Source organism: Vigna radiata, unplaced genomic scaffold (genome assembly GCF_000741045.1).
Source record: "Vigna radiata var. radiata cultivar VC1973A unplaced genomic scaffold, Vradiata_ver6 scaffold_267, whole genome shotgun sequence".
NCBI classification, from domain to species: domain Eukaryota; kingdom Viridiplantae; phylum Streptophyta; class Magnoliopsida; order Fabales; family Fabaceae; genus Vigna; species Vigna radiata.
This window is the reverse complement of record NW_014543982.1, coordinates 170,402-193,957: the sequence shown is the minus strand read 5'-3', so window position 1 is coordinate 193,957 and position 23,556 is coordinate 170,402. Positions and strand designations below refer to the sequence as shown.

The 23,556-nt window shown below is 34.9% G+C and overlaps 1 protein-coding gene across 4 annotated transcripts in view; it reads left to right on the top strand.

The window, feature by feature from the left end:
- The first annotated feature begins 13,728 nt into the window (after positions 1-13,728).
- The window catches only part of LOC106755141 (phosphatidylinositol 4-phosphate 5-kinase 9), a 33,765-nt gene continuing 23,937 nt past the window's right edge, over positions 13,729-23,556 (top strand). For 3 of the 4 annotated variants that reach the window (XM_014637240.2, XM_022778155.1, XM_014637238.2), the window contains exons 1-3: positions 13,729-14,028; positions 15,129-16,509; positions 17,242-17,409. In XM_014637240.2, the coding sequence (XP_014492726.1) occupies positions 15,260-16,509; positions 17,242-17,409 (1,418 nt within the window). In that variant the 5' untranslated portion in view covers positions 13,729-14,028; positions 15,129-15,259. Of the gene's footprint in view, positions 14,029-14,101; positions 14,166-15,128; positions 16,510-17,241; positions 17,410-23,556 lie in introns of those variants that run through there. The other variant, XM_022778154.1, reaches the window with a different exon arrangement.

Below are 23,556 nucleotides of genomic sequence, written 5' to 3'. Positions count from 1 at the left end.
GCCACTCACTACATCTCATCCTTTTCCGCTGCCGGTTGCTGGAATTCCTTCTCTTCCAAGTTCCAATTTCACGCACACAATGGAGAGGCTTATCAGATATGATTCATGAAATTGTTCTTTTGGTTTTTTGTTGCCGGTAAGGACGACCGTGAAACACTTAGGCTTGTTCAGTGTTTGTGTTATCGACCCACTTATATGTCCTAATACTTTTTATTTTTACAATACATTTTGTATGGTCGTTCAGCCTCTTGCTTTCAGGATATAAGTTTTTGGCTTTTCTTGTTACCCAAAGCTTTTGTAACTTTATATGGACCTTCCCACTTTGCCGCCAAATTACCTTGGGAGGCTGTTCGTCGGGCTTCCCCAGTCTTTCACCACACCGAGTCTCCCTCCTGGAAGCTTTGAGGACAAACCTTGGTATTGGAACTTTGTTCTACCATCCGGTGACAGGCTTCTGCCGGAGCACCGCTTTGTCGCGCCTTTCTTCCAAGGTGTCAAGTTCCACCCTCAACTCCTGATCGTTTAGTTAGATATCCTCTATTTGTCTCTGTAGGGACGACTCCCCGAGTTCGATGGGTAACATGGCGTTTGTGCTGTACGTCAGGTTGAAAGGCGTTTCCCCTATTGTGTCGTGCGGAGTACACCTATAAGCTCATAGAACCTCTGGAAGTTCCTCTACCCAAGTCGTCTTCTTCTTGCCTGTTAGAGATATTATATTTAGTTTATATTGTGTTTATGTTAATTAAGGAAATATAGTCCCTATATGTTTATTAGGGAAACATTGTTCTTATTTTATTTTATTTTATTCTTACATATTCATTTGTATTTGGGCTTAGCCCATATTTCTTCTATTATAAATAGAGAACCCTATGTGTGTATTTATCACAAGGGATTAATTACAATATATAATTTTCACTATATTTAACATTGCCCAACCTTTTCTTCAAGTCATCCACAATGGTCTTGTTAACCGCTTCGGTCTGACCGTTCGTTTGGGGATGCTCGACTAAACTGGTGGCATGTTTGATCCCCAAGTCTTCGTAGAACTTCCGCAACTTCCTGTCCACAAATTGTCATCCGTTATCGATGATTATAGTTCTTGGGATTCCGAACTGACATATCAGTTTTCCAGCAAAATTTCTGCACTTGTGCCGCCGTAATGGTTGACATCGGTTCTGCTTCGACCCACTCGGTGAAGTAATCTATGACCACCAATAGAAACTTCTTATGAGAACGGCCACGGAGACACGATTGTGTGCAGGGCGTATGGTGGTGCGCGCTTGTCGATAGAGTGTGCATGGCATCTGAGGCATTTTTGTGTGAACAACTTGGCGTCTTCTTCCATTGTTGGCCAGAAATACCCTGCCCGAAGTATGTGGCCTTTCAACACCCGACGACTGGAATGAAACCCACAAATGCCACCGTGGATTTCGTCCATTACATATTGGCCTTCGTCCTTGGCTAGACATTTGAGTAGGGGAGTATAAAACCCTCTCTTGTACATATCATCGCCGATCATTACAAATCGGGCTATCTTCTTGGTCTCTGCTGGTTTCAACGACTGGCCCTCATCTTGCTTTCGCATCAGTTCTTTGATCTCCCTCCGCCAGTCGTTGGTGTCACTGGTTGTTATTGCGTGGCATTCGACCGACGGTTGGAGGAGGATCTGGCGGATAATGGTGGTAAGTTGTCCCTTCTCCTTGTTTGAGCTGAGTTTTGACAACATATCCGCACGGGCGGTCTGCTCCCGAGGTATATGTCGAATTTCCATTCTCTCGAAGCTCCGAGCTAAGGCTGAAGCTCGGCGATAGTATTTGAGGAGGTGATCCTCTTTCACCTGGAAATCGCCATTCATTTGTCCGACAACCAACTGTGAATCTGTCCGACAGATAAGTCTTCTTGTCCCCATGTCTTTGGCTAATTCCAAGCCGGCTATTAGAGTCTCGTACTCCGCTTGATTATTGGAGACCTTAAACTTGAACACCAAAAAATGTTCTAGTAGAAAACCGTTCAACCCTTCCAATATTATGCTCGCCCCACTCATCATCTGTCCAGACGCTCCGTCAACATACAGGCTCCACTCTTCCCAAGGTCATATGAGTCCTTGTTACAAATATAATTGACCACCGCGATAATAAAGTTTTAATATTAACTTCAGTTTTTGTTTTCATTTCTTATTTTAATAAAATTATGTCTTGATAGTCCAATGACTTTTATCAGTTTTAATTGAAACTTTACTATTTTACATATACATGGATATAATATATACCGCCAAAATAAACCATTAAATAATAATTAATATTATTAGAGACCAAAATAATTAGTACTACATTAGATATCATTTTATAAACTAAATATTAATTATTAGTATTTTAAAAAAATAGTTTCTATTATAAATAAATAAATTAATTGATTTATGAATTATAATTTAATTAGTCTGTACAGTTTATTATTATTGATTATAATTTAGTCTCTAAATTAGAAACTAATTTAAACACTAGTTTGTTTTTATAGTCAATTAGAAACTAATTTAAACTTTTAATGTACAAATCAGTTATAATTTTTTTATTCATAATAAAGATTACTTTTAATATCAATAATTCATAATTATAAAATGTATCTGAATTAGTCAATGATTAATTAATTTTGTCAAATGAATTGTTGTTTAATAATTTTCTTATAATATATATAAATCACATGATTCTCTACTGAATATATCTGTACGTTATCAACTTTCTGATGAATTGTAGACAAGTTGGTATTTTGAAACAGCAATATGCAAATTATGTATGTTATAGCACACCGATAAAAAGTTTGGCTTATGCGGAAAAGAGATAAAGAAAAGGCAGAAAGAAGATTTTCGAGAATGAATAATGAAGCTTTGGTGAAGCAGATTCCCTTAAAAATAACTCAGACCTTAGAAATTCAGTAAGAAAATTCCAAATAGAGACCACACAAGTTGGCTGAAGAATAATATCGCATAGGATGCTTCCAATTTCTCTAATCGTCCTTTCATTCATCTATTTAAATCCTAATATTATACCAATTTTCTTTGTGATTGTTTTCATCGTTGGCTCTTTTCAGCACTTTACGTCACCAGCAATAAGAAATATATAATTAAATTTCGTATATTAATGTGAACTGCATGTACATGGAATCCACTTATTACTATATGAAGATAATAAAAGTTGTGCATTATATTCTTCTTCCTCCAATGTGTATTATTCTATTAGTTTCTGGCTTTCTCTAATGCCTTCTGGGGCCTACAAAACTTAGCGTCACTTTAATACATAATTATTTTAGATAATCAGTTAATTAATTAACTCGTTATGCGAAATTATCAGATAATAATGAAAGGTAAGCATGCATGAAGATAATGTAGTTTAATAGTACCAAACAACCAGCTTTTTATTTTGAGTTTCAAGTACTTGTGTGTGCGTTGCATGCTTTCTAATTTCTATTATGAATACGACAATGATCGCATAATCAACCCTTTTCTTATGTTGCAATTGGAAAAACAAATATACTGAAAACTATTTTGGTACAATTAAAATGAAAAATAATTTAAATAATTTTTCTTTAATTTTTTAAAACATTTTAATAAAACTATGATTGAACTTTAAGTTTTTAAAACAAAAAAAAAATATCTTTAAATGTAATTATTGATCTTCGATAAAATGGAAAAGAAAATATTTTCTAAAAAATTCTTAGAAGTTAATCTGTGTATTACTTAATATAAATTTTTATTTATTTTTTACTTACAAGAAAAGCATGTTTTATTTTACAATATTATTTTTTAAAAGAGAAAGACAAATATACATGTGAATAAATAAAGTAAACAAATAATTGATTAATGTATTTATTATTTTTGTTATGTTGATACGAAGTCTTAGAAGTCTTAGATTTTCTTGATGAAAAAGTGTACAAGAAAAGAGTCACTGAGAACTCAAGTCTTACATATGTGAACAAAGAGACGAAGGAAGTGAAGTAAGGAGTGAATAACAATAATTATGAGCATGAAATCGGAGTTAAGTGTATAGCTTATAACAAAATTATTGTTTCATGAAGAATTTTGTGACATCCCAATTATATAGTAAGGATATATATATTAAGACGTCAATAGTTATCATATAATAAAGCAGTTAGAGACATGAAATCAGAGTATTAGGATTACAATCATCCTTATAAGAGCACTAGAATTTTAAAACTTTAAACATAAGATAGTTCTTCAAAATGATGTAAGTTCAATGGAATAAGGCCTACGGAACTAAGTTGTAGTAGCATCATCTCCCTCCAAGGCATGTTCCAAAGAAACCTTATTTTCCTCTATTCACATCCAAGTGGATGATCATTGCAAAAGAAAACACAAACAAACAAGACAACAAACAAAAGCAAGGGTGAGCTAATTATATAAAAAGCATACAACATAAGAGTATATACATACAAGAGTTAACTTAAATCAAACAAGATAAAACATCCATCATAACATGTTAAATACTAGACTTGACTCGCCTGGACTTTAGAATGATAGTCGAGCTATGGCGGGTCATGCACCCGTGATGGCTTATGATACTTAGGTTCCCCCACCCTGCCACACTCACGAGGTTAGCCTATTTCGGGCCTTGAGGCATACTGGAAGCCCTCAAGATTAAGACCTCCTGCTACTTCTCACCACATAGTCTAGTCCTCTCTATGTCAGAAGAAAGGCCATTGGAGCGTCAACAAGACCCCTAAGACTGAGCTCCTACTTTCATTATAAATATTAAGAATCTCACCGAGAGATTCTACACCTTGAAATTTACTTACAACCTTAAAACCATACTTCATTCCTTTTCCAATTCATACACCTTTGTACTATAATCCACACATATGTTTAAGCGTTAAAAGATTAAGTCATAAGTACTAAAACATACTCCACAAACAAGATAACAATCACTTAGTCAAACACATAACAAAAGACAAACAAAGCAACTAGACTCTGCATCTCTCACACAACGCACCACCCTCGCCTGGCGAAACCAGAGTGATTCGCACAACGCACACAGTAATCCGCCTTGCAAATTAATTTGGCAGAGGCTCCAGACCTCTGGTCTCTCGCATAGCGCACTAGCTCGCATAGCGAGATACCCTAAACCAGAAAGCATCTCTTTGTAGTGACTCGCTATGCGAGACCATTCGCACAGCGAGTCTGCATGTTCTACAGAACGCCCATTCTGTAAAATCATGCAACTCACACCCCTCCAACTAATTCTAACACTCTAACCTAACTTCTAACACCTTTAATTCATGATATGGATCTATTTAAACTTGTCTAGATGAATTTTAACTATTATACGGTTATTCTAAAGTGATTTAGGCTTGAATTCAACTCTAAAAACCCAACCTCATGGCTTAAGGGCTCCAACTCAAATCTACCATTCTTACCACATTTTAGGCCAGTTTTATGATCCTAACAAGTCACAAATAAGTTGTCTAGACTACCCAAACAGACTAAATGCGCCCAATACCCCAGCTGCTCGAAATCACCCTCTCACTTCCCTTATATAACCTAAACATTTCCTAATTTCTAAACTGTCTATCTAATTACTATTACCACAAAAATCTTACCTCCAAACATTTCCTACCAATCCAATTGGTCATCGGAGAAGAATCAAATGTTTGACGCATCAAACTCACCATAAACACTAGTACATATGACTAGTTAACTTACTGGATCAGACCAGGGTTGCTCTATGATCGGCGATGTACCAACTTCGGTTTTAATATTCCTCTATCCTACCAACAAAGTGCTCTCAACAAGTCACAAACGATCCCTCTAAATTGTCTCAACACTCCAAACACACCCTAAACCACAATTGCTCAGAATCACTGTCACTTCCTCTCAAACTACTTAAAACACCACCCAAAACAATTACTTTACTATCCAAACCACAACACAACAAAATTCATACTCTAAGCACTTGATACAATTCTAATTACAGTCACCAATTTCATACAGCTCAATTTATAAGCAATCTACCACATTTTCATACATTTCACACTATTGTTCATACAATCCAATGCCCAAAACCAAAGAAGCAGTCAACATGGAACAACAACTTAAAATTTAACATGCATACACATTCTAAAATAGATTCAAGCAAATAATCAGCTCTCCTTACCTTTTTGGTCTCACAGTACAGCTCACTGGAAAATGCCCTAACAATGCCCCTCATAGCACAGAACTCAACCTGACCCTATAAGTCTCCAAAATGGTGATAAAATCAACTCTTAGAGCTAGAATGGACAGAGAAACGGAAAGGAAAAGTTACTCGTTACATGCAACCAACAAAGTTGCATGCCCTAGGTTTAGGTACTATTGAAGAAAAGGAAAAAGAGGCTTATCGGTCGGAAAGAAGAAGTGATTGGTTTAAAACAAAGCTCTCTACGCCTAGAATTATTCGGCAGCACCTAACCAAGAATCGAATGATTAAGTGAATGAGAATGTTAGAGAGAAGGCAAGGAATTTTAGGGAGAACAAGAGTTCTAGAGAGAGAGAGTTTAAACAAAATGAACTCAAACTTTGGAATACCCTTTCTAAAGTCAGGGTGTCTCAATGTTTAAGGCCTGGGTACCTCACACAAGACTCAACAGGTCCTCACAAATTTAAGAATGAAATGAGAATAAAATTTTTATATTGATTGCAATATAACCGGTATAGAAAGTTAAAACTTTTTATATAAGTTGTATCTATACCAATTTTAGAACGATCATAAAAAGTTTTTTTAACTAACATAAAAAGTTTTCACCGTATTAATAAAGAGATAAAAAAAATTAAAGTTAATTCTTTTATTATAATACAACTTTCTTTCGTTAAGCTTAACATATGAATGAAAAACAAAATTATATTACTTAAATTATGTGATAAAAATACCTATTATTTATATATATATATATATATATATATATATATATATATATATATAATATTTTTTGCAGGTAAACTAGAGAACTTTAGTTAGGAGTTTGATCACAAGTCTTAATGACATTTGAAGCTTTAAGAGGGTGTCATGGTCTCTTGTAGAGAACATAAAATCTTATATTTGTGATAAAACAAAGCATGCAAACATTAATTTATATTAACTTTGTATACTCCAATTTCGGGTCAAACATGTGATTATATTTGGGTTGATATATGATGAAAAGATCAATATATTTGACTAATTAATTTATAGTTTCCTTTTTAAATAATTCATTTTTTTAATGGAGTTTGTCCTATAATCCATTTGGTCTCAAATGGTTTTTTATTATTATAGTATTTTTAGAAGACTATTCCTTGTTTTTATCTTCTAATTAGTCTTAGTAAAATCTTTTTTTTTATGTAAGTACAAATTTATTGGTTTTTTTTTTTTTTTTTTTTACATTATAACGAACCGATAACATATCATCAATACGTTATCAGAATTCATATAGTGTGCTACCATTACCATACAATATTTAGAAAGTGGACTAAAAATACCATATGATAATTTCCAAACAGAAAAACAACCTTTTGGTCTCGTTTGATGTAAAACTGACTCCTTCCCTGCTCGAATGTACATATATTTAATTTTGCTCGCCATAAATTTATGTGGTTTATATATTTACCTTTAATTTTTTATCTATCCTTTAATATACATGTGTTGTGTATTTAGTGCTACAAATTAGTTTAAAAATTAATAAAATAAGCAATATAATATTAATTGGGTTAAAACCATTTAGACGTCTCTATTTTCGTAAGGTATTTCCATATTGGTCCCCTTCTTTTAAAACTTTCCAATTGAGTCCTTATAAATACTAATTTCAAACGAATTAGCCTCTGCCATTAAAAATCGGTAACGGTGTTAAAATTATGTACAAGTGGTGAGATGAGGTGGTAAGTTTTTAGTATGTGAGTTTATACGTGAAATTTCATAATATTAAATATTTTAAAATTAAGGTTTGTTGGTATAGAATTTCTGGATTTTACCGTGTACAGATTAGATTTCTTGAGGAAGATGATTCGAACATCGGAAAATTTTTGGCTGCTGACGATTTGCAACGAAGAAGTTACTCTTGAAGGTTTGTTATGTTTTGCGATTCTTGCGAGAGAACATTATTTGCTCGCGATTTGACCTCGCCTCTCTGGTCCGCGGTCAGGGTTCGAAAATGGTGAAGGACGAGATGTTAATGGCGGCCTGAAGGAGATTCACTGAGGTGAAGAAGGGGTTGGCCGTAGTGGCCACCGTATACGCATTCTTCTCTGCTCTATGCTCTCTACGCCAACCCTTTGAATTTTGTTTCAACCACAACAAGAAGAGATTTTTCTTTCTTTCTTGTAATTTATGGGAAGGAATGCGATGGATGGAAACGACACATATTGGGACAAAGTCATTGTAGAAATGATTGAAATGGGTTTCGAGCATTCGAGCATAGTCGAAGCCATTAAAGTAGTGGGTCCATCTGTTCCCAGCGTTGTGGAACACATTCTAAATTCTACTACTGAAGAACCATCCACTACCCACACCTCTAATTCGCATGCCCGCAATGGGAATGCTCTCAAAAAACGACCTTTGCGCAAGTGTTTAGTTCGACAATCCAATATATTCGACCATTTCCGTTCCAATGACGATGTCGAAGAACACAAGAAGGAAATCCCTCAATTGGGGATTAAACCCAATCCCATTGTGCTTTCAGAGCAGAAGACTAGTAATCTGATGAAAAGGCATTTTGGTTTTTCATCCTTGAAGAGTTTTCAGAAGGAAGCCATCTCTGCCTGGGTTGCTCACAAAGACCGTCTTGTCCTCGCTGCAATAGGATCCGGTTATGTTTGTGCTTTACTCTGTAGTGTAGAGTAGCTTTGTGCATTTATTCATAATTATGTTTTTTGGAACAGGGAAATCTCTATGCTTTCAGATTCCTGCAATGTTGTCTGGGAAAGTGGTGGTTGTGATTTCGCCATGTTCTGTCCCTGCAAAATCAGATTTTGAGTGTTTATCTTAAGTGTAAAGAAACTAAAGATGCACAGAAACTGTTTAAAGAATTGTCCATGAGAAATGTGGTTTCGTGGAACATTCTAATTCGGGGCATTCTTGGATGTGGCAATGCAGTTGGTGCCACTGACCCCGGAACCGCCAATACCCTTCCCTCCCACAAACTCCTTCCTCTGGTTGAATCTAATGTAAGTCCAAACCCCAGCAAGAACAAGCAAAGCCACAAAACAGAAAACGAAAACGACGATAATGATGGTTTGGATTTAAATTTCCATTGTATCATATTTTTAATCACATGCCTTCAGCTTTGATTTATATTTTGACTTGTGTTTGTTGGAGATGATATGGGTGGATGTCCTTATGAATGGAGCAGAGTTCAATTTGTAGTTAATCTGATTATACTTTCTTAACTTTTGGAATAGATTCAGAAGGTTTGTTCAATGAAAACAAAAAGGCTAGGATGAAGATGCCTTTTTAAAAATTCTATTTTTAATTTTTTTTATGAAATGCCACGTATAAAAGTGTCACGTTTAAAGAAGAACAGGCCACGTTAACTTTTCACCTCATCAAAAAATTAACTCCGTTAACGATTTGTAACGGCAGAGACTAATTTGTTTGAAATTAGCACTTATAAAGACCCAATTGGGAAGTTTTAAAAGAAGGGGACCAAAATGAGAATACCTTACGAAAATAGGGACGCCTAAATGGTTTTAACCTATTAATTGTGAATCACACACTATAAGGTGAAAAACATAGAAAAAAAGTAAGATAAATATGAATAAAATTGTTTTATTTACAAAATTTTATATAAAAAAAAATATTTTGTTGCACCCCAACTTACATATATAATTGAGTTTTTGAATAAGGATATATTATTTTTTATATAGGGTAACAAAATAGTTATATGTTAATTAAAAATACAAAACGGTAACTAACTATATAACAATATTTACAAGAATCATTAGTCAACCAAATGATGTAGGTTGAGTCTAACAAGTCTAAAATTATTAATTAAATGTTCATATATAGTGCTCATCTACATACATTTTATATGATGTTTCAAACTAGTAGATGACACTTACAATCACCAAAAACACACCATCCTATAAAAGAGTGAATACATCATGATCTACAAGTTTTATCTTAGATTGCAATTGTTTTATTTTTTCACAAGTACTGTCAATAATTCACATTTAATAAGTTTAAAGAATACATGAATTTGGTCTTAGGAATGAGATTCGTTAATAGACATGTGAGATTCTCGTTGGTATAAACTTTTTGTACTTCAATTCTCTTGATAAAGAAACTAAACTTACCCTTTATATATATATATATATATATATATATATATATATATATATATGTTTTTTATAATGAACAAAAGAATGATTTTATAATTTCTTGCACAACAACTGACATAATAATTGTTTTATTTTTATTGTGTTTGTGTTTGATATATAAATTCATTATGTTTAAACTCCTTTAATTATTTCTATTTTTGTGAGATTTTCCCACGATCCCGTTTTAACAAAATCCTCAATTTATTCCTTAAAAATGCTAATTTGAGTCAATTAGATCCTAACAATTAGGTTTTTATGACTTGAAACATTGACTGACCAGTTTTTGTCATATCAATCCTGTCACGTCAACGTCATCTTCCCCAATACCAAAAATCTTAATTTCTTTCTCAAGAGTGAAACCCTAATACATATAATTGTTACTTAATACATATAATTGTATTCTAAAATAAATAAAAATAACCCTTATATTAATGTTAAAAGATTTCTCAATATTACTCTGTGAGAGTAATATTTTGCTAGTTAGGTTTGTTATCAATTATTTTTGTTTTTATGAGTATGTTAAGTTTTGGGTTAGGGATTTCTAACAAATCCCACTTCTTTTCTTTCTTTTCACAAGAATTCTATATAATCTAGCAGTTCTCTGTTTTCTTTGTACTTTACAAGCAAAATATACATTCAATATACATAAAAGTTTCAAGCTTTACTTACCTCTCTTCGGTCTTTCTCTATCACGACAATTCTCCACCTTGGACGACAATCCTCTACCTTGGTGTTGCTGCTGTGACTGCCATCAAGCTTTCGCTAGTTTTCTCCTCTTTGGCCTGCGACTCTTATTTTAGGATTCACATTGGGTACCATTTCTAATACCTTATATAAATAATTAAAAATAGATAATTATAACATACTAAAATAAAATAACACAATATTTACATCAATAACTAATTCACAAAATGGTCCATATTAAGTTAATAAACACTCTTACTAACAAACCAGTCTAGTTAATCTAAAACTATACTATTACTTTATATCTCTTTTACAACTATGATACAAGTCTTCTAACTAACAACATGAATAATCACTACTTAAAACTATATTATTACTTTATATCTCTTTTACAATTATGAGACAAGTCTTCTAACTAACAACATGAATAATCACTACTCGTACTATTCTAAAAGAGGTTTAACACACTAAGATTCATCCTACTTTTAATTAGTATGATAATTCATTAACTTATCAGTGGAGAGAAATGAAAACATCCCACAATTTTTTTCCCTTCAAACACTATTTTATATAACTAAGATAAATCAAAGTATAAAGGTAGGAGTGACGTATGCAAGTTCAACCGGGTAAGGTTAATGAAGATAGTTAGACAAAGGTTGTATGTAGAACAGGTACTTGATATTATATTATAATGTAAATAGGACAGAAATATGTTCAGGGAAGAAAAGGAGAAAGTGGAAGATTGGATGGAATGCAAAAGGGCAATTGGACCCACAGCACTGAAAACTAGACACAATATGTTACCATTATAAAGATTGCAAAGTTCTTCTTTGCATTGGTATGAATGTCAATTTTCATGTGCTCAATATTGAAGAAATATCTTAGGGACAAAACAGTTATTACAAACTTAGACCTTTTTCAAACCGTGTTTCGCACACAGTTGTTCAAATCGGTGCGTACCACTCTGCTACACGCTTGCCATCGAAACCATGCCAATTGGATCAAATTTACGAACCCTTATTATAATATTATTTTATTATTGTTTTGTTTCAACGTTATTAACTAATATAATAACGTAGTTTTAAGATATACATTTGTGCTACGGTATTAGGGGAGGTGGAGACAAGGACAAGCGGAACCAAAATTTTTATTTTTTATATCAAATTCTAAATCATGAATTCAAGTCTCTATTCTTAATTTCTTAATTCAGAATTTTTATCTTGTGCACACCAAGAGTAAATATAATTTAAATTCATTTTTTTTCTTTTAATTTTTCAAATATTATTTAAAAATTTCTTACTTAATAATTTCATTTTTATATTTGGATCTTCAATTTTGTTTTTTTATATTTGTTTTTCCTTGATTTTGTTTTTATTTTTGAAAATAAATTCATTGTACTTTTTTTTTTGTCGAATTAATGTTAACATATTAGGTGTTCAAATTAAGGTTTATTCTATCTTGTTATTTTTCTGATTTTGATACTGATATTTTTAAGTAAAAAATGATTACAATTTTGACACATCATATTTTGACACACAATTCTTTTAAATAATATTAATGTTAATTTAAAAGAAAAAATCACCTTGATTAAGAAACTCAATTAAATGATTTTTAAAAATAAACACTCAATTAAATAAATAAAAAGTATGAAAAGAAAAATTAATTGAAAACTTAAATATAAAAACCAAATTACCAATTAATCTTTAAATAAACACAATTTTATACTTTTAGACAATATTTCATTATTAATTCTAATTATGTTATTTTCACTAGTGTTGAAATAAAAAAAATGGTTCATAATTTTTTTTTATTCTAATAAACTAACGTAAACACATATATTGTCATGTTTGTATTTTTTAAATATTTATATTGCATTATAAGTTAATAATATATTTAAATTGATTAAGATAATATATAAAAGAAAAACAATCATGTCAATGTTAGCCATATAAATTACAAATATAATAAAAAACAATAAAGAGAAAGAAAAAGAGAAATATGTAAAAGTTTTATGCAAAATATTTTAAAATAACGATTATTTCTAAAAAATTATTTAACAATTATATTTAAAAAAATCAGTTAATAATTATATTATAAAAGGTAAAATAAAAATAAAAATCGTATATAAAAAATAGGTATTTTTTTTTATATATAAGCCTATAATAAGTTAATAATATATATATATATATATATAAATTGATTAAATTAATATGTAAGAGAAAAATAATAAAAATAATAAGAAATATCTTGTAGAAACTATAAATATAATAAATAAATAATAAAAAATAAGAAAAACCTTTTATAGAAAATATTTAAAAATACAGTTCCTTCTAAAAAAATTCACTTAACAGTTATGTTTTAAAAAAAATATTTAATAATTATATTATAAAAAGTAAAAGAAGTATCTCTTTGGGCATAGATATAAATGAAGGTGGTGGTTACACATGTTTTTGGAAAATAGTGGCTCTAGATAGAAAATTTGAATTTTAAACACTTGAGACAATCCTTTTGTCCAAAAGCTTCTGTTTGTGAGTAACAAACTCAATTATTACTGCACACAAATATCCGCTTAATATCCACTAATTAACTACCCTCCAACCCAGCGCGGACAATTTTGTCTTTTTACCAGCCACGCCATATTGGATACATCGCATTCAACTACGATATCACATAGCAACTTATAGGTATATTTAATTGCACAAAAATGTTAGCTTGGAATTAGAATAAAGTGCTTCCCATCTCATCATCTCTTTGCCTGAACATAAGACAAAGCGTCAGCCTTAAAAAATACCTGGTTTGTGTTAGAGATCCGATCAACACTGTTACGTTACCACCACATGTTGTTTCTACCCATTGCGTTTGTCAGAAAAACAAGTTTAGAGAGTAGAAACTAAGCTTAAATTATTGGACCAAACAACCCTTATCTACCACTTCTTTAATCTTCTTTAATTTTCCTTCCCTTCATCACCTACACACTTGACTTCATTTTCTTTCCTATTCTTTCACTTTCAAAGGTACTCTTCTCTCTCTCTCTCTCTCTCTCTCTCTCTCTATGTATCTATCTCTGTTTCTATTAAATTCTGTTATGGATGTTTGATGTGTCTGTGCGTAATGTGGAATCGCTTATCTTATCGTCATTAGCGTGTGACAAGTGAGAATTGATTATTATCTTCTGCTTGTTTGTTGCTTCTGGCTTTTTTCCGTGTTCAGTTCAGTTTGCTATATTGATTTCAAGGAAATTGAGTATGTTATTATTTGTTAAATTTTTTTTTTCCCTTACGAAATAAGAACCGTGGAATTAATCGCCTAATGGTGTGATTTTGTTAACTATTTCTATATTATTTTTGGGAGTTTTGTATGTATTTTGAAATTGAAGGTGTGCAGATTTTTTCAGAAACTGGTTGGTTGAGCTATGAGTTTGAGTGGGATAGTAGGGATGTCATAAGAAATTGGAAATAGCACTTATCACGTGACTGTGCGATGCGGTGATGTTTAAAGCTTCGGTTTTTCAATCCTGAAGGACAGAGTCTAATTTGGCAACTCTTTTCGGTTTTTGGGCATTTTCTCTGTTTTTTTTTTACTCATCGACTTACACCTACTCTATGTTTTTGTTGTACTTAGTATTGTTTTAATCACTATATATTTTGTGAAATAAACTGAATGTGGTAAAATGTTGTAAATTGTTCAATTTTAAGACTTTCTGCAGTTTGAAAGTTTAGTTTCCTATGCTAACATTTGTCCTTCCATTTTATGTATGCATATTTTGCATTTCTTTTTTGTTTGGTTCTTTTAACTTTTATTAACTTCGAGCTCTTCTTTTGAAATTTATATTGTTGTAGTTGTGGTGTTTGTTTAATGGCTTAATGTTTCCCGAGTTAAGACTATTTTATAGCATGTTTTGGTCTGGCAATTTATTTGAAGGAATTAGGTTATTTGTCACTGCTTTTTCAGATTTAAATTTGCCTCTTTCTATACTCTATTAAGTTCTCTCCTAGGCTCTTGATAACTATTGTTTGTCGCCCTTTTTACCTGACATGAATGTGGATCTTTTCAGGTTTGTTTGTTTATTAACATATATCTAATTTGTTTTATTTGTCTGACTCCTCTTCTCTAGTCAAAAGGACGAAGAGTTTCAAGGGTCAAACTCTTGGTAAGATTTCCTATATGCAACCTCTTGTCTTGTAGCTGTTGAGAATTCGGGATAGTTATAATTCTNTAAGGAAATATTCCTTTTGATCATTATGCATGTCTGGCCCTGTGGCCATAGTTGGTAATTTGGATGGAGCACTTTCTTGTGCAGAGAGAACAAAATCTCTTGATGCCATTTCTGAAATAGACCGTGTATCTATATTGACAAACGGTGAAGCTGGTCATTCCTCTGAAGTTGCTGGATTTAGAGTTGGGGAACTCGCGCTTCCTAATGGAGAGTCATATTGTGGGTCCCTTCTTGGTAACATTCCAGAGGGTCAGGGTAAGTATGTATGGTCAGATGGTTGTGTATATGATGGTGAGTGGAGACGGGGGATGAGAAATGGATTTGGGAAAATACAATGGCCTTCTGGAGTAATGTATGAAGGTGAGTTCTCAGGTGGCTATATCCATGGTACAGGAACGTATATTGGTCCGGATAATCTGACCTACAATGGTCGGTGGCGATTAAATCTTAAACATGGGTTGGGTTATCAAGTTTATCCAAATGGAGATATCTTTGAAGGCTCTTGGATCCAAGGAACGCCGGAGGGTCCAGGCAAGTATACGTGGGCCAATGGAAATGTGTATTTGGGAAATATGAAAGGTGGGAGAATGTCTGGAAAAGGAACTCTCACCTGGGTAAGTGGGGACTCATTTGAAGGGAGCTGGCTAAATGGGATGATGCATGGGCTTGGGGTATATACATGGAGTGATGGAGGCTGCTATGTTGGGACTTGGACACGGGGTCTAAAAGATGGCAAAGGAACCTTCTATCCAAAAGGTAGCTGTCTTCCAACTGCACAAGAAATATATCTCAATGCATTGAGAAAAAGAGGGCTGTTGCCAGATCTGAGAAAACAGAAACAGGNACATATTCATCATGCTGCTTCAGTNGATATGGGAGATGTCAAGGTTGGNNAGAGTCAGAGATTGAGTAGTGTTTCATCTGATAAGCTGGCCAAAGGAAACCTGTTAAATCTGGAACAATCTCGCAGCAAAAATATTTCTCTTGAAAGGCGCTGGAGTCTTGAGGTATCTATTGAGAAAGTAATTGGAAACGATTCAAAACTAGGATCAACAGATTCTATCGCTGAAAATGGAGATAAAGTCCCAATTTTGGAACGCGAGTACATGCAAGGTGTGTTAATAAGCGAGTTAGTTTTAAACAATAAATTTTCATCAATGTCTAGAAAGGCAAAACAGCTTCAAAAAAAACTTGCCAAAGAAATTAAAAGACCTGGTGAAGCGATCATTAAAGGTCACAGGAGCTATGATCTGATGCTTAGTTTGCAGCTTGGAATAAGGTAAAGTACTACCTTGACTATTTGCACTCGCATTAATGTTTAACTGTAAAAAATTTAAGAATGCTCTGTGCTTTTTATTTTTGAAATTCTTTTTGTTATTCCACAAAAAAACAAAAAAGCTTGATCCATGTTGGAAGGAGTCGAGGCAGGCACGAAGTTGTGTGATTAGAATTTTCATTTTGTTTTAAATGAGAATTTTCAAATGGACGGGGTTTTGTATATTAATGGTCAGTTTTGCCTCTGAAAATAAACGTGATTATTGAAAATAGATAAAATTGCAAATGTTATTTTGTAAAATATTTCAGTTTAGAAACGATTAAATGCTGAAGTGGTTAATCATCAAAACCAAACACTCTTTGTACATCTGTAATTATTACTAGTCAAGTGACAATTTTTTAGTACTTGTCTAAATCAATAATTATTTTTCGGAATTTTCCCATACACCAGAGAAAAGGAATTCCATTGATATTGGGAATTACTTGACAATTGAAAGATCTTACCTCAGTAAACAAATGTTTGCTTCTTAGTTATATTTCACAAATTTTTTCTAGAACTTAGATGAATATTATTTCCCACTTCTATCAATGCATGATGGCTTAAGAGGTAACCATAAACAATAAAAGCACTTAATCTACCTACTTTAGTAGAAAAAAAGTTGCACTGCACTACCGGCTATTGCTTTTTGTTTGGATTTTAAAATAAGTAATGTCAAAACGGGTTCAATATGGCTAGGTATACTGTGGGAAAGATTACACCAATACAAAGGCGAGAAGTTCGAGCATCAGATTTTGGTCCTAGAGCAAGCTTTTGGATGAATTTTCCTAAAGAAGGTTCTCAATTGACACCTCCTCATCAGTCAGAGGGTTTTAAATGGAAAGATTACTGCCCTATGGTGTTCAGGTAAGTATTGACACTTGTTTAGGCTTATTTCTTTTTCGAGGCCACTGTATCCTTCTTGTATTCCCTAGGCATGCACATAACAAAATTTTGTTTTTCATATGCTGCTTTTGGGTCTAGAATTGCTCTATTATTAGTGTATTCGGTATCTATAGAAGAAGTGTTTATAATATTCATATCCCGATCACCTAATTCAATAATCTGATAGGGATTTGAGTATTATGGGATGCCTAAATGTCATATCTAGTTGTATATGATGCTTGATGTCTTTTAATACCTCTTTTTTTTAGGGTGGGCTCCAAGTGTAATTGGTTTATTAGACCATCTAGGACTCGAGAAGGTACTTGATTAATTAGTTAATCAGCAATGAGGAAAACCTCGCCCCAATATGATTTTGGAATATTCATTTGGAAAAGAAGTGCTCTTGTCACCTAAAGAAGATGCCTAATTTTCTTTCAGCAATACCATTTTGTTGTGGTGTATTCACACATGTGAATTCATGAACAACACCATCTTCGAAAAGGAATTTAGACATATCATCATTTTCCCATTATTAGAACACAAACGTTTAATTAACTTTAGGAATTGTGTTTTTATCATATGGAAGAATTCGACAAATAAGGTACAAACTTTAGATTTTTCTTTCACGAAAAAAATCCATATAACATGGGTACAATAATCTATAAAATTTATGAATCATTTAGAACCAAATATACTAGAGTTTGATGCAGGCCCCAAACATCATAGTGAACTAAATATAAAGGATGGACACTCTTTGTATTGCTTGGAGGATATATGGTAAAATGGTGTTTTTGCAAGTTGACGTACAACACATTTAAATTACTCAACAAACTCTTTGGAAAATAAGGAAGGAAACATAGACTTTAGAACATAAAAGTAGGTATGTCCTAGATCACAGTGGGGAAGCCAAATTTGAGAAGACTCAAATTAGAGACAAGAGGTACCTGTTTATGTAATGTTACTATCCTTAGTTCCTTAGTTATTAAAGCAATAAAACCCTCCCTCTTTCTTGACAGCCACTCTCGTCCTCATTGTAGTAGGATCCTAAAGAAGACAATGAGTGGAAAAAAAGGTTCCAAAATGACTTAGGTCCTAGGTAAGTTTTCAATACAAATAAGATTTTATGAATATGAGTCTCATTGGCAACAGTAATGTGGTTACTAGAAAGAAAAACAAATGAGTTGAAAGAGATGAAAGAGGGTGTCATATGGTCTGTCGCACTAGAGTCTAGAACCTAAGAGTCCTTACATAAAGTTTTAGAAACATTAAAAGAGATAGAGCAAGTACCAAAAGATGGCTTACTGATAGTCTCCATGAGAGATTTTAGACGTTCAATTTCAGTATGGAGTGCTCGTATTCCTTCTTCAATTGAACAGGATGAAGGAATCTTGCTAGGATTTTAAGAATCTAAAGTCAGAAGATCAACGTAGCTTAATGGAGTTGTCATGCTAAAAAAAAATAGGGATTCCTTAGTATTGTAGATTTATTTAGAGAACCAACAGGGTGACCTCCAATAAGAGCTTGCGACCATGCCATCCTTCTTAAAGAGGGAGCACATGTCCCCAACATAAGACCTTATCAAAAGAATGAGATAGAGAAGTTTGTGAAGGAGATGTTGATTGCTGGAGTTATAAGGCCCAAGAATAGCCCGTATAACAGCCCATTTATTCTGGCTAAGAAAAAAGATGGAGGATGGAGGTTTTGTGTGAACAAGCTCACGGTGCCGAACAAGTTCCCCATTCCAGTAATAGATGATTGTTGGATGAATTAGGAGAGGCACAAGTATTTACTAAACTTGATTTGAAGTTTGGTTATCACTAGATTCGAATGAAGGATGAGGATGTAGCAACGACAACATTTAGAACTCGTGAAGGACTCACCAATGCTCCTTCGACCTTCCAAGCTCTCATGAATCAAGTTTTATGACCTTATTTGAGAAGGTTTATCCTTGTATTTTTTGATAATATCTTAATTTACATCAAGGAAAAAGATAGTCATTGGGCTCAAGTGAGACAGGTATTGACAACTTTAAGAGAGCATGGTTTAGTGGTGAATAAGAAGAAGTGTTCCTTTGGCCGAAAGTGTATAGAATATTTGGGTCATGTCATCTCAGGCCAAGGGGTAGCAACTGACCCAAACAAAATCAAAACTATGTTGGATTGGCCTAATCCTAAAGATGTGAAAGGATTGAGAGGATTCTTGGGCCTAACAGGTTACTACAGGAAATTTGTGAAGAACTATGGAAAAATAGCTTGGCCTCTAACTCAACAGTTAAAAAAAGACCAATTTCAGTGGAATGAAGCTGCTCAAGGGGCCTTCAAGAAGCTTAAGGCAACAATGACTCAAGTCCTAGTATTGGCTTTCCCAAACTTTGAAAAATTATTTGTGGTGGAAACAGATGCTTCTGGTGTTAGGCTATGTTAAGATATAATGTGTGCAAAATAAAAGGAAATAGATTAGGAATTAGTTTTTAGTTGGTTAGTTGGCTATGGGGGCCTTTATAAGAAGGCAGGGAGGTCTTGTGTCAAGGTACTTTTGGATAATCTTGTAGATTGAGCTTTGGCTTTTGGTGAAGGGGAAACCCTTGGAGGAGGGAGTGCTCTCCTATTCTTGTATTCTTTGGTTCAAGTTCTGGAAAGAAAAGGCAAAGAATTGTTCTTGGGAGGGCCTGAAGGCAGCCTTGATCAACCGCTTTGGAGGAGGTTTCAGGGGGACGGTGTTTGAGAGACTGGCGACACTGCGCCAAGAAGGAACGGTGGAGGAATTCGTTCGCGAATTCGAGATTTTGATGTGGGAGACCAAGGGTGTACCTGAAGAACAAGTCTTGGGCTATTTCCTTGCCAGGTTGCGCGAGGACATCAAAGGACAGGTGAGGATCCAAGATCCCAGGAGTTGATGGTGGCCATGCGCGTTGCTCGCGATGTGGAGGACGCGATGTGGAGGATGCGATGCTATGAGCGAAGGGGGGCAACTGGAATGCGTTCAAGATTAACCATTCTGGGTCGCGATCGACGGGGGTAGTGGTGCGATCAGAACCTTTTAAACCCACGACGAACCAGTCCGGAGGAGCTGAGAGTGTGGGGTCGATGCAGAGAGAAGGAGCTGCAACCAGTTCGACGGCAAGGATGAACATCGTGGGGGGAAACGATAATAGTGGAAGAATGGTGAGAAATCTTCCATACCCGAATTCCTTAAGAGGAAGGAGGAAGGCAGGTGTTTCCGATGTAGGGGGCCGTTTGCTCCTGGCCACCGCTGCATTGAGAGAAGCCTGCGCGTGTTGCTGCTAGCGGAAGACAAGGAGGGAGACATTGGAGAAGAAGTAGTAGACCAAGAGGAGAAGCCCATGGAGTGTCAGTTTGCTCTGCCGAAGGGTTGACAGCGCCCAAAAACTTGAAGCTGACAGGGAAGATCAGAGAACGACACATCGTAGTACTCAGATAGTGGCGCAAGCCACAACTACATCAACTAGAGGATAATGGAGGAGTTGAAACTTCCCATAACTGACACGACACCGTATCCGGTGAGTTTAGGTGATGGGCACCGGAGGATGACCCATGGCGTTGCGAGAAGGTTAGAGTCAATTTGGAAGAAGCTACCATGGAGGAAGAATTTTATGTGTTCGAATTGGGTGGGGTCGACGTCATATTAGGCGTTGCATGGCTAGCTCAGTTGGGAGAAGTACCGATTAATTGGGGAGAGATGACCATGGTGTATTACCTAGAGGGTAAAAGGATTCGGATAAAGGGTGACCCAGCTTTATCCCAACAGCTGGTTGAGCCAAAAAGTCTGTCGAAGTTAACAGATGCTGAGTCATGGGCTTTGTTGTGGGATTTAGGCTTAGTGGAGAAGCAGGTGGAAAGTGAGTGGCCTGATGATTTGACAAAAGCGCATAAAGTTGATTTAGAAGCGGTGCTACAGGCGCACTATCGTGTACTTTGAGAGATGCAAGGGTTACCACCACCTCTTGATATAAAGCATCCTTACAGAATAAAGTTTGAGACTTGGAAATTGGGTTTGATCGAGAGGAAAAAAATTATGGTCAGAAGAGATCTTGGAGACTTTTCACTTGCATTTGGTTACACGATTTCCTTGCTAGCATGTTGAGTTTGGTATTCATTAGGATTCGTCTGGAACAAGAATTCGGGTTTGTGAGAATTGGAGCTATATACCTGGTGACTGTCTAGGATCAATATCCTGAGTTCAACCTTGTGGACAAGGTTGTTGAAGGAGAGGAGGGTAATGTTAGGAGTTGGAGGGTTTATGTGAGAAGGAATAGAAAGGGGATGCCTAACTGTTTGGGCAGTTAGGAGGAGCGGGATATTACCATTGTATAAATAGCTAATTGAATAGTTGTGCATAGGCAGTTAATTGATTTTTATAGAGTCTACAGGAATCTATTATTCCTGAGGGGTGGTTATGCTCTCATAGTGACATACGCTGTATACTTTCGTTCAATACAAGCATTGATCATTCTTTCTTCTGTTTTGGGTGTGTTGTGTGTCTAATTGCTTGTGTGTGAGTGGGTTCTTGAAGGAGGAACCTATCAAAGATGATCCAACATTATGTAAGAGAATGCGAGATCTGCTAGAGAAACAAGTATCAAACTTTGAGTCTGGCAAGGTTGCTACAACCTCTTCCAATTCCCAAACAAATTTGGACTGATATATACATGGATTTTGTGGAGGGATTACCTAACTCGGGAGGAATGGATACAATTCTAGTGGTGGTGGATAGGTTCACAAAATATGCACATTTCTTAGCCTTAGCACAACCTTATAGTGCTAAAGAAGTTTCTGAATTGTTCTTGAAGGAAGTGGTTAAACTTCATGGATTTCCAGAGTCAATAGCTTCTAACAGAGATAGGGTCTTCATGAGTTCTTTCTAGATGAAGTTGCTCAAATTGTCTGGGACTAAATTAAAAAAGTTAGCTCAGCTTACCATCCTTAAACGGATGGTCAAACAGAGGTGGTGAATAGGTGCTTGGAGACTTATCTCAGATGCATGACAAGGACAAAACCTTGGCAGTGGCATAGATGGTTGAGTTGGGCTGAGATTTGGTACAACACCAATTACCATGAATCTACAAAAATGACTCCTTTCAGGGCCTTTTATGGGCGAGATTCCCCTCCGGTGGTGTGAGGAGATGCGCCAGCTACTTCCATGGAAGAAGTGTCCTCCATGTTGCAAGAAAGGAATGAGATGTTGACTGAAATCAGAGACCACTTATTGCAAGCTCAAAACCGCATGAAGCAGTAGGCAGACAAACATAGATGAAAGGTGGCATTCAAGATGAGGGATTGGGTTTACTTGAAGATCCCACCATATAAGTTAAAAAAATTAGCCAAGAGAATTAATCAAAACCTGAGTCCGAGAAATTATGGGCCCTATGAAATCATTGAAAGAGTGGGAGAGGTAGCTTATAAATTGAAGTTGCCAGAAGGAAGCAAGGTCCAACCAGTTTTTCATGTTTCTTTATTAAAGCCAATTGTGTCAATAGAAGTAGTAGTGCAACCACTTCCTTTGTGTAGAACTGAGAATTGGGAGCTGGATATGCAACCAGAAGAGATTCTAACGGTTAGGGGAGGAGAGAGGGAGAGAATGCCGAGGTGTTAGTGAAATGAAAGGGGATGCCATCGTGTGAAAATTCATGGGAATCTCTACAAAAGATGGGAAACTACTTTCCAGAACTTCACCTTGAGGACAAGGTGAAAATTATGGAGGATGGAGTTGATACGAATACAAGTCTAAATGAAGAAGGGCAAAAAGGGAAGTTCATTCAGGTTTATGAAAGAAAGAAGTGGAAACCATTCCTTGGGGACCACATGCACACACCCAAAGATGGAGATCTTAACCGAAAGTTCCTTTCTCAGTTTTGGGGGGAGAGAGAAAGGAAGAATGTAGAGGTGAGGGGGAGTACGTGCTGAGGGGCTGTGAATTTTGGGAAATTGGGAGTGAGGTCAGAGCAGATACCTGTGGAGTTTTTTTTTTTTTTTTTTTTTTTTTTTTTTTTTTTTTTTTTTTTTTTTTTTTTCTTTTTTCTTCTCCTCTGTTCCGTTTAAAACACAGTGAGCAATAAGAGATTCTTTGCCTTTGTCTCTATTTCTGTATTTGGTGCTATCATCAACTTGA